The sequence below is a fragment of the Hippoglossus hippoglossus genome, chromosome 6, assembly GCF_009819705.1.
Source record: "Hippoglossus hippoglossus isolate fHipHip1 chromosome 6, fHipHip1.pri, whole genome shotgun sequence".
Taxonomy (NCBI): Eukaryota; Metazoa; Chordata; class Actinopteri; order Pleuronectiformes; family Pleuronectidae; genus Hippoglossus; species Hippoglossus hippoglossus.
Window position 1 is genome coordinate 9,616,462 of NC_047156.1, and position 16,143 is coordinate 9,632,604.

At 39.4% G+C, this 16,143-nt stretch overlaps 1 protein-coding gene across 11 annotated transcripts in view; it reads right to left on the minus strand.

Moving 5' to 3' along the window:
- Window positions 1-16,143, minus strand: part of shank3a (SH3 and multiple ankyrin repeat domains 3a) — a 171,871-nt gene that overhangs the window by 35,456 nt on the left and 120,272 nt on the right. For all 11 annotated transcript variants that reach the window (XM_034588086.1, XM_034588082.1, XM_034588087.1 and 8 more), the window contains one exon: window positions 3,289-3,402. In XM_034588086.1, the coding sequence (XP_034443977.1) occupies window positions 3,289-3,402 (114 nt within the window). The remainder of the gene's footprint in view (window positions 1-3,288; window positions 3,403-16,143) is intronic.

The following is a 16,143-nucleotide window of genomic DNA, read 5'->3' on the forward strand; positions in this document are numbered from 1 at the left end:
GATGAAGGCAGACTGAGATAAAGAGAAATAGCACTTTCAGAATCATGACTTATGGGCGGTGTACAGTGGCAGGGGGGGAGGGAGGGAGGGAGAGAGAGAGAGAGAGAGAGAGAGAGAGCAGTAGTATTTGGGTTACTTAATTGTTGACAGGGCTGTCTTTCCTGCTTCACTAGGCCGAGACATATTGCCCTAACTGTCAGTGATGCCTCAGTGGTTGCCTTTAGATAAACAACTGTGTGTGTTTCAGTGTGTGTTGAGAGTGTCTGTTGTGTCTTCCTGTGTTATTTTGCCTTTGTATCACTGCTGATGAATCTATAGATAAGCATGGGATTAGCTTTAAAATGCCTCAGTAGATTCAGAAATTAGTATGTTATTAGATTACATTTCCATCATATTGTGCTGTATTATGTACTTTTAATTTCTATGATTACACAGAGTTATAATCAAATCACCTTTCACCAAAAAGTAATAGTACTGTCGATAATATGTTCATGAAGTTTTCAATTTGTAATGTATTTCTGATTAGAATGGTTTGGGGGTGGACTATTTCTATATTAAAGTCAAACTCCTCTGATTTGATTGGACCAGTAAAAGAAGAGATGGCTTACTGGAAAAAGAGCTATATGGAAATTTCTGCCATATGTCATTAAAACACATCTCTTCCTGTTATACCTCGGCTCTATATGGTGCAAGCCACCTAAAATTACATCTTGATTGAATTACCTATTTTATAATTATGTCCCAGAGTTCATTGGGAATTAGCGAAATTATTGTAATGCTTTCAAAATAAGAGAAACAATTAAACAGGACTTTAAATTTAAAAAGATCTAACCAACTGTAAAACCAACACGAGGTCCCACTGTAAAGGTGCCCGGTGGTCTGGATGGTGAACTAAGAGCCTCTTTAAAATCAAGTGAGAATAAATGTATGTTGATTACAACATCCTAGTTTAATATCAAAGTGGAACAACACCACTTTGTGTTGGAGATGCAGGACAGAGGAAACACACAACGCTTTTTCATTCTAGAGAAACAGATATGAGGTTCTGAGTTTTTCAGGATTTATGAGTGAGTGCAGCCAATATCAGGCCCATCTCACTCCACTCGCTCTATTTCTCTCTACCTCTCTGGAAGACACGCTCCGCCGTCTCCACTTTGCTGTCCTTTAGAGTATGCTCCACCATCCGTCTCCCTCACTATCTGGCCCTTTCTTTCCCACCTTCCCCTATCTTTTTCTCACAATGCATTTAAATGGGGTATTTAGAGATTCTGGCCTTTCTCATCTCTTCACACCTACTCTGAGGTAACCTCAATCCCCCAACAACCCTTTAAAAAGGGAAAAATGCCCCCAATTGCTCCAGAAATAGTTCTCAGGAGATTCATGAGAAACACACAAGGAACAGAGAGATATTTATGACAAACTTATCCTTGTCCTATGTCTGATATATTGAATGTGCTCGCTGGAACATCTCAGTAAGCTTTTTCACACAATGACCAGATGTTTTTCATTATGGCTGTTTTTGATGCTGCACTGAATTTAAATCCAGTGTGAGTGCTGCACATGTTAGTGAACTGAGACCACAGCGAAGAAATGTGCCATCTGCTAATTAAACAACAGTCTAAACAGGGATGTGGTCACATTAATCTGATGTACTCCCACTGGTTTACACAGGGTTTCATTCAAAGCTGTCGTAGCAGCATGGATGGAAGATTCATCATGGTCAGCAAACATTTAGTGTGTAATATGGAAGATAATCCACCAAAAATAGCTCCTTAAAAATGTTTAATATCTTTAAACAGAACTACAGCGTTTATACTGTTTTATTTGTTTATGTTTTATTAGTTTGTTTGCTTCCTAGATGGTTGGTTGTAGGACTATATGTGATCTGTTGTGAAGAAGTGTTTAACGACCCAATGATAGATCTCATCAGCTTACGATTTCAACAGCAGCAATTAATGTTGTGATTTTTTCTTTTTTGTCTCAAGGTTAAAAAAAGAAAAATCTAAATACATCAACTAATCTACAACTGAAATTACGTATTGATTTCTCATTTGGAAAATAATCATGTTTAATAAGCTATGTTGCATTTCGGTCAATACTCTATGTGAATTATTGGGCAAAGGAAAAGAAGCTCCCTTTTGCTAAAGTATGCAAACTATTACATGGTTGCTTTCTTCACATTAAACATCTGAAATTCAAGTTCAGGCTCATTCTCAGGTGGCTCTTTACAGAGTTAGAGAACAACCTGATGTTGAACTTCATGAGTAAATGAAATGTAAATAATCCTGGAAAACATCATATCACATATTGATAATAGGTAAACATAACTATTTAACTGTGACATTTTCTACACTAACTTGTACTGTGTCTTAAGTATAAGTTTTTAGATTTTCTTAAGAAAATATAAGCAAGGTAGGTGAAAGCGTATAATGAAATGTTAATATGACATTTTACTAGCAGTTCGCTAATACATTTGCTAAATATGTCCCTTGATGCTGAACCTGTGGACATATTTTTAGCAAAAGCTAAACTGTTCGACCTTTCCAGTGCGCCTGCATATGATTAGGCACTAATTAAGTGTCCCATTTAGAAACAGCTGGTTGTCAACATAACAAGTCAAATGTCAACTAATGAAGAAGGAAAGTCTAGTCTCCATTCTCGAAGGACTATCAGTAAATTCTCACTGTCACGTGTGAGTATTTGAGAGGGCTCAGTGTTAGGCAGTGTTAAGGCAACCTATTCATTTACTACTTTACCTATTCTTGTTGAAACAGGAACACACTGATCAGTCACAATATTAAAACGCGGTTCTTGTCATTCCCACTTTGCATACTGTTGTTCGATATCATTTAATCTGTACTTAAAAATTATCATTCAAATCAATATTTAAATTTTGATGGCAGCAGGTGGTAGCTGCGGGGGGGGAGCTATTTCACTGAGCAAATTTCAGTCAATGACAATGACACAGCTGGTTAATTTGAAAATATGAAATTTAAATAAATTAGAAAAGTAAGAATGATCAGCAAAATAAAGTAAAATAAGGATAAAAAGTTAATGTTTCTCAATTAATTTACAGAAAAGGATTCCTTATTTAAGGAATGGTTTTAAGGTATTTACAGTGAAATTATCATTACATCAACCGAGACAAAAACATGAATGTTTAAATATTTTAACGCTTCTCGCTCATTTAATTCAAAGAGCAGATGTTGTGATACAATGGGGAGAGCTATAGGACTAAGAACTTTGCTTTTCAGCACCATGGACAGAGCTATGCAACACACTACTTACCCAGCCGAGGGTCAAACTGCCTCATCTGAACTTCTTCCACACAGTCTGCTGGAAACCAGCCTGTCCTTCCTTTGACCGTGCCCTCCCAGAATCCTCCTTCTCCGATACTCAGCACTGACAGACAGAGGAAAAGAATGGGAGGGAGTTAATTCACTCAAATGTTGTCATAAAATAAACCTAGCTGCTTTCAAGGTGAACCTTTGGATCAACCTTGTGGATCCAAAAGAGTCTTGGAGAAAAGACAAAAAAGGACAAAGGGCCATTAAAGTAGCAGAAGGAGGTGTTTTTATGGTCCAGGTTCATAAATAAAAGAAGAATGTGCAGTCAGGGAGAGGGAAGGTGACAAGAGTGAGGGAGAGTGAAAGATTCAATTTTATAAATACAGAAACACAAAGTTCACTGATACAAGGCAGGTGAAAGTAGTATTGGTCTGGAACTAATTTACCTTTCTGAAGCACTTGAGGAATAAGGTTAAATTCTTTCATTTAATAATTTGAAGACAGAGATATAAAGTCAAGAGAATGTAGTAATGGGAGAAGGGACATTATGAAAAACAGAAAGTAGAAGTATTGCCTCCACCAAACGGTCCAGTTGCAGTTCACATCCATGTTTGTCCAGACATATAATATATGTAGTGCAGAGAAATTCAATAAAAGGTGCAGTATTAAGTGTTTGTTTGGCAAAATGAAACAAATCACTAACATTACGACCACCAAAATCTGTAACTCTGAGTCGATGAGAAGAAATTCCTTTGAGGTGTTCCCGAGAACAGGCTGGAGGTTTGGACGAAAGGATGTACAAACCAAAAACATAATGCCTTTCCCCCCCACAGCTGTTGGCTGTATGAAGGATACAAAAGAGGTAGAAAAGGGCTGAAGGGAAGAGACATTTCCTCTAAGATTATTAGAGATGAATGTAGAGTTGATATTGATCTTCCCTGCTGGACTGAGCCAGCGTGCTCACACTATTATACCAACACAAAAACACACACTCCTCAGATATCACCAGCTGGAACTGAAGCCTTGCTTGAGCGAGCCCCTCTTCTAAACCGGTTGCTAGGATACGGCAGTATGATGTTGCAGCCAGTAGATATCCTGCTAAATGATGTCGTCTACTTCCTCCAAACTACATTCTACTCTGGGATGGGGAAATGTCACAGTGATGTAACCTGGAGGACTACGAGGAGCAACCAGTTGGACTTCATCTTGTGACACAATACCATCAATTCACATGGTTCCTTGCTGTAAAACACATTGTTTTGTCCAGGACTTACTGCTCTTTGCCCCATATCCTACTTCACCTAAAAGTTAAGTCCATCTACCTCCTGTTCAGAGGCACTCATATAGAAATAGGCCACAGCAGCAGAGCGTGTTTCTTTACCTCTGCCTTGGAGATTATGTTTTCAACTGTGTGTGTTTGTTTGTTGTTAGCAGGATTACAAAAAAATTACTCGGTACTTGGTAAGAACCCACGTTCATAAACATTAGTTTATGAGCGTGGGTTCTTAAACTGATGTTTATGAGTGTGTAATATTTGGTGCGGATCAAAACATAAATTCAGATCTAGTGACTTCAAATGTTTAATAAGGGGACTCTTGGGCCTTGGAGATATGGACTCTAGTTACAATGTGTGACCAGTCATTTTTAAATGAACCCTAAAACATTAATTTCACAACATAGATTTTGTCCTGGCTTCTTCTCTCTTAGCATATTATATAATTAAAGCCTAAATGTTGGGCCTAAGTAAAACATTTACTGGCTTTCATGATCCATTTTTAAAGCATTTCCTTCCAGTGGCTTTCCCAAGTAAATAAGTCATCCTTCCAAATTGTTGCCCCACTTTACTGCTAAAGAACAACTGACTGTGACTGCTAAATATCAAAGTTAGCTGGCCCCATATTGTTAAAATCACAATATTTACTTGCAAACCGAGCTAACAACTAGAAAGCTCAGCCAGGCTGAACATATAGTCCACTAGCTTAGATGGGGGGGGGGGGTGTTTGAGAGGCGAGTACGACTGTTTATTGAATTGCTGCAGTAAAAAAAACATGACACTCAGCACACAGAGGATACGTGAACTGATCCCTCTCTGATCTCAGCTTAACTCAACTTTACCCTGCCTGTCTCCTGAGAACACACCGTCTTTTTCCCCCTTTATTTTTTTTACTATTGTCGTCTTTAACTGTACACAACTTTTCCATCTCTGTGTTTCTGAATGATTTCTTTGTCTCTGTCAGTGGCTGTGTTCTGTTTCCCAATTGACAGAAATGAAAGAAAAGGTGAGACCTCTGATTGAGCTTCTAGGCTCACCTCGATCTCACCCCCCTCACGTCTAATCAATTTCTGGTCCCTGACACTATTATCCAACAAAATGGACAGAATTGACCATTGAGTATCTAAAAATTACAGCAAAAAACACTATTTTACAATCTACGATATACAGTATACATACATCTGTTCATCATGGAGGTTATTCCACATACACGTACATATGTAATCTCTAGAGAAATATCCTCTCTAGTTGAGTTCATATCTCCACAAAGACCCAACAGTCCCCTATGAACCACATTCAAATGTACTAGATCCAGAGAAATTAGCACCAAATTACAGAAACGACACAGATATCATCCTCCTAAACATACTGGATTTTTTCATCAAGCTCCATGAATTAAATCGAGAAATGTGGAAAATCTTGCCATTTAAAAGGAAGTGAGAAGAAATTCATTGATCCGCTCCCGGATCTGGATCAGAACCAAACTTTTTTTTCTGACCCGTACTACATCCTTCCCCTAAATTTCATGGTTATCCATCCAAAGGTTTTTGCCTATTCGTGCAAACAAACAAAGAACCGAGATGAAAACATAACCTCCTTGACAAAGGTAACTGATTGCTTCTCAGTAAAGTTCAGAAAAGGTAAATCTCTCTCTCTCTCTTTCTCACACACATGAACAAGCACACACAGAAGCATTTTAAAACATGTTTAATAATCTTCACAAGGCTGCCAGCAATTGAGAGCACAGGCTGCATAAACAGAAAGAAAAATTAACGTTGTAAACAAATCGTCCTGCAACACTCTTAAGAAGTTCTCAATCAAAATAGCTAAGGTTGAAATTTTGGCTAAATTATAGTGTTAAGTTATATCATATATTTAAAATAAATCTGTTTGTGAAGGTCAAATACTACGATTCTCACAGTTATTGGCTCTACATTATATCTGGCACAAACTACACAACAGCCACACACACAGCCACACAGCAAAAACGCATGCACATGCAGTATGTCCGTGAGTCCCCTGCTGCACGAGTAGTCTATATACCTTACACTGCTACTCTGTTTTGGTGCTTGCCAGCACTGTGTTGGCATGACAACTGTCCCTGTGATGAATCAGATGTGGGCTCACAGGAGCCAAGTGGCAGGAAGGAACTCAAACAGTGCATGTCTGTGCACTTAGGAGGATTTACAATATGTGCACCATGATGATGTTTTTTCCAAGCAGACCACTTTGGGACCACTGCCATGTGGACAGCTACAGTAATAGATTGTAGTGGGAAAAGGTCTAAGAAGTTGTTGAAAAGTTTATGGCAACAGTAATGTCTCAAGAGGAACTAGAAGCCTCATGGTTGTGAATGTGAAATCTCATTGAGAAGGAGAATTTGTGAGGAAATTACCTGCTGCAGAGCTGCGAACACCCGACAAAGCAAAATTGTTCTAAAGTGTCAGTTTCTCTCAAAGAAAGAAGGACTAGTGATATTGCTCAGGATATTGGGGAGAAAAAAAAACAAGGAACGTTCACCTTTTCTCTCTCAACCGCGAAGACACAGCGTAAAATACCACCCAACTAGTCATTTTTATAAATGGGATTACTGCCAAGTTTCACTTGATGAGGCACAAATTACAAGCATGCAATAGGCCAAATGGCACTCCCAAATATGAGGATTTGTTTGAGGAAGTTGTTTTGGCTAAAACCAGCTACCACCTTACATCAGATGCCTCACAAGGGAGAAGCAGCTCAATAATTGAGTTTGGCCAATAAAGTATATTTTAAAATCTGCATTTCCCTCCTTGATAGGGAAAAGGTTGCCCACCTCTGATGTAGTTGGATCCTGGTATTTGATGAGGGTGTTCTAGATTCAAAAGAGTAGAATTCTGATTGAGAAGGAAAGCTAAAGTCTGTTAAAATTGAAGGTGCAAGTACCTGATATTGACACAGAAAGGTTATTTAAAAATTTATATTTTTTAAAGTACATTTCTGAGTTTTGGAAAATAGGAGAGGAGCTCAAAAAACGAGGTAAAAATGAAGAATGCAGTTATATCTTTAATGGATGCCTCCTGGGCAGATATTTACGATGAGATGTACAGCTTTCCGTTTGGAAAATAAATATACTAATCTGCAGTAGGCAGGAGTCAATTTCATGCATATCATGGAGATAAAACGTTTTTAAGAAGAGTTGCTTCCATGCAAAACAATAAACCTCATTTTTCCCCTCTCTGTTCCCTCTATAGAGATCTATTGGGGCTTGACTAAACAGCAGTTCACCACATAAAGCAATCAACACCTCAGCTGGACATCAGATTTTCTTTCTGCTGCACAATCAGGCCTATTTCAACTGAGTCACTAAGCACAGACCTACCACACTGATTCATAATCACCTCCACAGGCAAACAAAAGGCACACCATACGTTTACATGTGTTTATACACACACACACCTGCATGCACAAACACACTATTGCATGTTTGTTTATGCATTGAACAGCCAGCTTATCATTTGTATGAAAGCAGGAGCATACTTGATAAATTGGCATCTCCTTTAGTAATTGACAGTTTTTGTATTTTCCGCACACTGACATCCACCAACATGTAAACACATTTTTATCATTAACAATTAAACCCGAACTGCTCCAGTCTACTGTAGATCAACACCCTGTATCTTCTCTGACTCTGTCTAACCTACTCTATTGTAAGACCTCACAGAAATTCACAGCACGTTCCCACAGTAGACTGTACATCATCCCACTGGGCCATTAAAGGGAAATTCTCAGGCTATATATAAATAACATACAAAAAAGCATGAAACTGTAACCAGAGAGGAGAAAAGGATAATAGAGAGACATATTACATGGAACAAAGGGAGAGAGTGTGACGGAAAGCGTCTTGCATTCAGCAATGAAAAAGAGACGAGAGCCAACTGAAGAGACACAAGCTGACACAGGAAGAGAGCTGGGCTTTGACAAGTGCCTAGTTATTCATGACTGTCCAAGAAGTCTGCTGTTTTGTGAAAAGTCTGGTACAGTATTGTTCTCTTTCTCCCCCTCTCAGAGTGTGTTTGTGTGTGTGTGTGTGTAAGAGTGTGTGCGTGTGCAGGCGCACGGTACTCCTGAGTTTTGCCCTTGGTTAAGTCAGTCACGACTCCTGGTTTAAAAATAGCATCAGTGAGGATGCAGAACTATTTATACCCTTCACACACCCTGCCTGCAAGCTTCAATGCATCTGTGCTCGAGAGCGTGAGTGTGTGTGTGAGTGAGACGGCCGATTCAGCTCATTTTAATTCTTACTTTGCTTCTCTCTGCTTTGAGCTGAGTCATTCATTTTCTTCTTCCTCCTCCCACCGTCTTTGTTTCTCACTCAAACAGGATGAGGGTAACTTCCATGAATGAATGAGTGACAGCTCACACACACACACACACATGCTCAGTTTCATTTTATTAGGTACACCAGCCTAATGCAGTCAAATACAGCAGTTATATACCTTCATGAAGAATGTTTACTTTTGGTGAAACTATAATGAGTTGATTTGACTGGATGTTTACATCAGAGACAGTTTTGCATTTTACACAGTAGTGTATTATTTAGCCTAACATTATGGATTTGATTAAGGTGGATAAAATAAATGCACATGTCAAAATAAGACATTGCAGTTCTGCAGCAACACAGACAAAATCCTCCAAAATGATCATACAGTTGACTTAACAACTATTTTAAACAGTTTCATCAACAACTGAAAACAGAATTACAACATTCATGAAGGTAGGATTTATTGCAGGACTGTTGTTTTAGACTTCATCATCTTTAGCTTGGTGTTCCTGACTTTATTTTTTCACAGGTAACAGTGCGTCACACTCCTGTACTCTGCAGAAACAGAAAATAAAAGATGCAGCTGTGCTGAGAGAGGCTGATGGCGTTCTGCCACTGATGCACTCACACTGATTCAAACAGAGAAGCCACGGAGGACTTGCCAAACCAAAATACAGCTTGATTTCCATAAAATGCCATGGTAGGACTTTTGCTCAGTGGATTTGCTGTAAAAAACACAGGAACACTGTGCACTTCTGATGGTACTATTAGTAAATCATGTAATGGAGGTGACTACTTAGTTCGCCTATTAATTCTCAACTGCTGAAGCAAGTGTGCTGCTTCATGGTAAAATTATGTTCAGATGTTCCCCTTTTCTCTCTAGGTGCTACGTTGAATTCTTAATGGCTTTTCAAAAAAATATGTCACTCGCCTTTTCATTTTCTACATCTCCACTTAACTGTGGTCTTCAGGCATACATAAATTTGGGCAGTTTCATATCCAACTGTATATGTTCCTCAGCTACACACATTCCCCATTCTGCTGCTGCTCCCTGCTGTTCACTCAATGCCCAGTGCTCTGCTTCTCAGTTTCCTATGTGTTTCTTTAGTGCAATGAGTAATTAAACACTATAGTGTAGAGATGCTAGCGTATATTAGGCCTGGAGTTAAAAATAATAAAGATAAATATTAAGGTTATTTCTGATTCTAAATGATCATGCAAATATGAATACCTCAGTGTGATCCCACCTGTGGTCCTCACCTCTGGGTCAGCTCCATTGTGGGGATTGCACTTTTCTCTGTTAAACGTTATCCTCTAAATAAACCATGTGTCTTTTTGCATTCCATGTACATAAAGTGGAATATAATGTGAAAGATGGTCTTTACTCCGGGTTTTTCTGAATAAAGACAATATATTACTCCGCCTATATAGCTACGTGAGTGTATGTGCATTAGCATGCAACAAAGTGTTTGAAGATGAGTGTGGAGAGGATTCCAATAACCAAAGTAGAGCTGTTATTAGATTTGGATCTGTGCACTCTTTATTAAACCTTGGTTCAATTCAGTGTCGTAGACAGAGCGAGTGAGCTGCATCTTTATGAAACAAGAGGGACACAACATGCCGCCCCCCCCCCCGACATCCACACACAAGGAAGAGAAAGGGGGATGACTACAGCTCTGCAGCAGTGATGTTCATGATTAGTTATAATATATGAATCAAAGAATATATGCACGGCTGAGCCCAGCCACCCAACAGAAATGGCTCATTTCACTGGCATCTATCCACATTCTCATTCCTTCTGTCACTACTCAAAGCTCATGACCAACTGAGGGCCAGAGCGTAGATCTACTGGTAAATTGAAAACTTTGCCTTCTGGCTCAGCTTCCTCTTTACCAAAACAGCCTGGTACAGAGCCTGCATTACTGCTGATGCTGCATAAATCTCCATCCATCTCCCGCATGATTGTCCCCTCACTTGTGGAAAACACCCTGAGACACTTAAACTACTTAAGGCAGCAATCCACATTTTTACAGCAAAAAAACACAGCTTCAACCTTGGGGGCTCTGACTCTCATCCCTACTGCATTCCCCTCTTGCTGCCTACTGAAGCCAATATAACCAGATCATCTGCAAAAAGAAGGGACACAATTGTCTGGGAACCAAACCAGGCACTCTCATCAACCTAGCAGTGTCTAGAAATCCTGTCTATGGAAATACAATAGAATTGGTGACAAGGGGCAACCTCGAGTCCAAGATGGTCCATGGCAACGGCCTTGGTATCCTCAACTCTGTTGTTCCCTGATAATTGGAGATGAATTTCGGACATTGGAGGACGCTTTTCTGGAGGCAGGCCAAGAACTCAAAACAGTGTTTTTCAGACATATGGTAAAACCAGACTGACATTAAAATAACGAACATGCAAATGGACAAAATATGGGCACTTTGATGAAAAAGATGGAGGTGGACATGGAATAGAAGCAGAGGTGGTTGATAATTCAGAAGGTGATGTGGAAAAAGGGTGAGTGGACCCCAGAGTATATAGAAGAGTGAATGAAGTAGAGAGCCAATAAATAAGACGGAAGAGGGACAGTCACACCGCTCTGAGTCAAATATGTGCTGTGGTTTGATGTGTGTTCGTCCTTACAGGACTTCTTTTGCCTGTAAGAGGACAAGGGAGTGGTGCAGTCTCTGGCTCATCAGTATTCGAGAGAGAGATAGAGAGAGAGAGAGAGAGAGAGAGAGAGAGAGAGAGAGAGAGAGAGAGAGAGAGAGAGATGGAGAGAGAGAGAGAGAGAGAGAGAGAGAGTAAAAGAAATGGAATAGTCAAATTTAAGAAAAAAACAGCTTTTTTGTGAATGACAGTCGAGTCAGAAGAGGGAGGAGAGGAAGAGAGCTACAGAAAAAAGATAAAGCAAGGTGGGTGGGAGTGATGTAAATTATAGTGGGAGGGGGGGAGGAGGAGGAGGAGGGAGTGGAGGAAAGCTCCAAGGCTGACTCAGAGGGATCCCTCTTCTCTTCTCTCTGGGCTCCAGGGGAGCTACATGACATTCTCCTTTCATTTCATTGCTTTTTATTGCATCTCTCTTCTATTTATTCTTCTGTATCAATCCTTAAGTGGAGACAAAAATAAAACAGGCAACCCAATAGTTAAACTCTGTCTTGGCTCCAGTTTATTTTCTTACTCCAGGGCAAAATCACAGTTAATGCATACAAATAGAGGCAAACTGTATTAAATATAATGTAAAACGTGCATGAACACACGTGCGTCATCATACACTGATATGATATAAGATAAGTTCCACTATTACCTAGTACAGGGACTTGCAAAGAACAAGAACAAATATTGGAGTCGTTCATCAGATACAGGTGATTGATTAGCTGTAGACCAAACATTGATTGTCCTTTGATTGTAAATAGATTAGTGAATGTTTTTTGTCGACTCATTAATCACACAATCGTTATATTTACTCGTCAGAGTGACATATAAATGATTGTGTTTATACTGTAATAAATTAACAGATTTTTAGCAGCTGACCAGCTCAGATTCACACAAGACTTTATTCTATATTATTACAAATATAAAATACCTGCTGCTGACTGAAACTGCACATATACTGCACTGGAGAGCTCAGTGTGTGAGTAGTCATTGAACTCGAGGACATTAATAACAACGCTACTAAGGCATAGTCCATTCTTGTTTTGTTTTTAATTTCAAACAGGATTCTGCTTGAAACTCAAGCTTTTTCCAAACATGTTAAAAGCTACTCTTCCCGACACCAACGACTAAGGACATGACCTTTACACGTGCATGTTCACACCCCCGACTGCAAAGTAGGTTGTCACTGTGCAGGACAGAAAATGCCTGTTGCTAACAACCATCTGGAGTCATTCAGTCTGTTCAGCTCTGTCCTCACCTTCAAACAGTGTGTGTCACATTGTACATGATAGAGTGATTGTAAGTCAAAAGCATATCAGTGTTACTGTTGAATATGTATTTGCGTCAGTCAACGGCTCCTGTTTGTGAAGCAGTGTTCCTGTTCATGTTTATTCATAAACTGATTAACTCTGCAACTGCTGTTTCTGCCGTGTTTGTAATTAGCATTTTGTGTGAGGCTACATCTCAGTAAATTAGATGTATGTTAGTCGAGCATGGGTTTTAATTTTAGATAATCCTGCATGGCACGTCCATGTTTGGAATGCACAATGAAAAAAAAGAGTAATAGGAGGACAGGTGGTATGTTCAGCAGGGGTGGGCTAGGTGTGTGGGCGGGACTTTACATCCCGCTGCTACTCTGATTGGACAGCTACAAGGTTAGCTGTGACATCAATGTCCTTGCCTTAGGCTCATGACCCTGTCCAATATCAATAATAGCCTCACACACACACTTACATACACACACAGGTGTTTCTATACTTGTAAGGACAATCATTGACATAACGCCCAAGGTCCTCACCCTTGCAGTAATTTGTTAGAGATACAAGCTGAGCTGAAGAAACCACCAACTCAATCTACAATTCAATTGTTTGAAAGACAGTGGATAAGACTGTGGCAGTAAATCTCTTAGATTAGGGCCTGTCATGTCTCGTGATTTTCTCCGTCCTTAACGTCTCTGCTGAACTTTGTCATCTTCACCACTCTGCATTCCTTCCTGGCTCAATAAGTATTAAGATTACTCCTCTGAACTGAGTAAAACTATGCAGTAAATGTGCAGTAAAAATTTAAAGAAATCAAACAAAAGAACTAAATCTATCTGACATCTCAAACTTACTGGAGATCTTGTACAGATAATTCTACTTTAGTTAATGTCAGTCACCTTTTCATTTTCTACATCTCCATTTAACTGTGGTTAGTTAACAGAAGGGAAAATATACTAATATGACAAATAAAGAGCAGTGGATAATTAAAAGGCTTGGGTAATACGTTCTTAACTGTAAATATGTAAACTGAACATCGTATTATCACACATGTTGACCTCATCTGTGCTGCAGAATGTTGTGCATTCTAATTCTGCTACAGGAAAAGGAGGCTTGTTGAACCAATCACAATCCTGGGATTTCATAGACAGTACTCCTGCAGAACAGAGTCAGGGGGAACTTGGGTTGGCGGAACATTTGCATGTAGAGAGTCATGCACTGTCATTAAAATACCTAATTTCGTCAAAGAAAAATGGCACAAAAAGCAGTACAAAATGAATGTCGACCGTGTAATTGCTCAATTCAACTATTCCTCAAAAGTTGCAATTTTCAGCATGTCGGTAGCTAGCACAGAGGTTGCTAGCTCATTGTTTCCTGGAGCAAAGAGGCTTTTAACCAACCGAAAGCGGGAAAACAGAATGTCGCCTAAAATTGGCACCCGATGGCAGGCTTACACCCACAGTCTACATCTGGTGAGTCACACAGATAGACAGAACATGTCGGTTTTCTCAGCCTACTTGCTTTTCATTATTGATGGTTGGAAAGTTTTGGCACTAATTCGAAGTGAATGGACAGGCTACGAGACAGAGAGTGAAATCATTCCACAAGGTTACAAACAGCTGTTTCTACAAGCCTCCCCGCTCCCACAGAGTGGGAGAGTTTTGCTCAGCACATAGGGTGGTCCACACAATCATGTTGGCTGTTGGAAAAGATCATGCACATCAAACAAACCTTTGAAGTTGTGAAAGTCCTCACAGCTATGATGTCAAACACAAATTTGTCCACACAACCATAGAAAGACATTTGTGTAAACACACACACACAGAGCTTGGCACATTATGAATGACCAATGAGTGAAATCTGCCAATAACTGACTAGCCTCAGGTTCTATACTGTGATAACAATTTCCCCTGGGTATCATGGGACACGGACACACACACACGGGCACGCGGGCACGCGGGCACGCACACACACACCTGAATATCATTGCGGTCTCTCAGGCTTTTCAACTGTGGGCTGATGTGCATGGGAACACAGTGCTTTTGAAGTGTAATGCATTTCATTCACTTCTCCTGTGGTTGCATTTTTTCCACATCTATAGTTAAAACATTTAGTTTCTAACCTGTTATAAATTCTAATTTCTCTGTACAAATTACATTAATATGCTTTTGGGAAATAGCTCACAAATATGTTTAAAAGGTTTTCCATCATTATTTCATATTTCTATCTTGGGGACACATCACACAAGTAAGTGTGACCTATTCAGTCTCTGGAAATAAAAATCTTGGTTATCATAGGAATTGTGTGGCTCTTGGTTCACTTAATTATCTCAAATGAGAACAGCAAACATTGCTTTTCACATTTTCTGGCAGCAGAAGAAGTGATAATCTGACAGAATACTGTACTTATGAATAGATCTGACCATTGTCACAGTTACTATTAGTTTGATGAGCCACTACTGCTGCAGTCTTGTAGTTGCGCTCTGGCTTCCACATGCAAAAGAGCACACATCGAAAGATCAGCAGGGGTTCGTTTTAGAAACACTCAAGTGCATAGAAATTACCACAAACATGTGATAGCTTTGCTTTTAACTGCTATCATACTGCAGTCAAATTAAATGCTTAAAATCAACTGACATAAATGTCTCAATTAAGTGTAAGTAAATTATGGGAAAATGCATAGAAAATACTGCATAAATTATCAAAAAGTAACAAATCTGTTGCCTCATGAAAACATAAATGGATATTGTCTGTGTGTATGTGTACATAATCTAAAGAAAGACAGAAAGAGAGAGAAGGAGAGAAAGAGAGAAAGAGAGATAGAGAGATAGAGAGAGAAAGACAGTTCTTCCATATGTGACTTGGATATTAGGACAGCTGGTTGTTGAATACTTGACGGATGCTGTTTATCTAACTTGTGGGAGGCAATTACTTACAATGTGCTGCACAAAGACAAACACACACAAAGAAAGCACACAGGCAGACATCAACATACACAAATTTGCACACAAGCAGGCACCACATACACACAATAATAAGAGAGCAGCTCCAACTTGCACATACTGAGAAACACATTTATACGCACAACACTTCAAGCCCCTACCAGACAGACAGGACGTCTAATTAATTCTTCCTAAGCTCACTGTGGGAAGTTAACAGTGATATTTAGTCTAAATTCAACACTTAGCACACAGGCTCTCTTCCAAGCTGATCTGCATGCGAAACATAAAGAGAAAATGAAGGGAATTTTCGAATAATCATGGATAAAAATATGCAGGGAAAGAAATATTGTCACCGAGAACCAAATGGATGTGTTGATACTCAATAAAGGCACAGTTTAATTATTTTATATTTCAGTCTTCAAACTAGT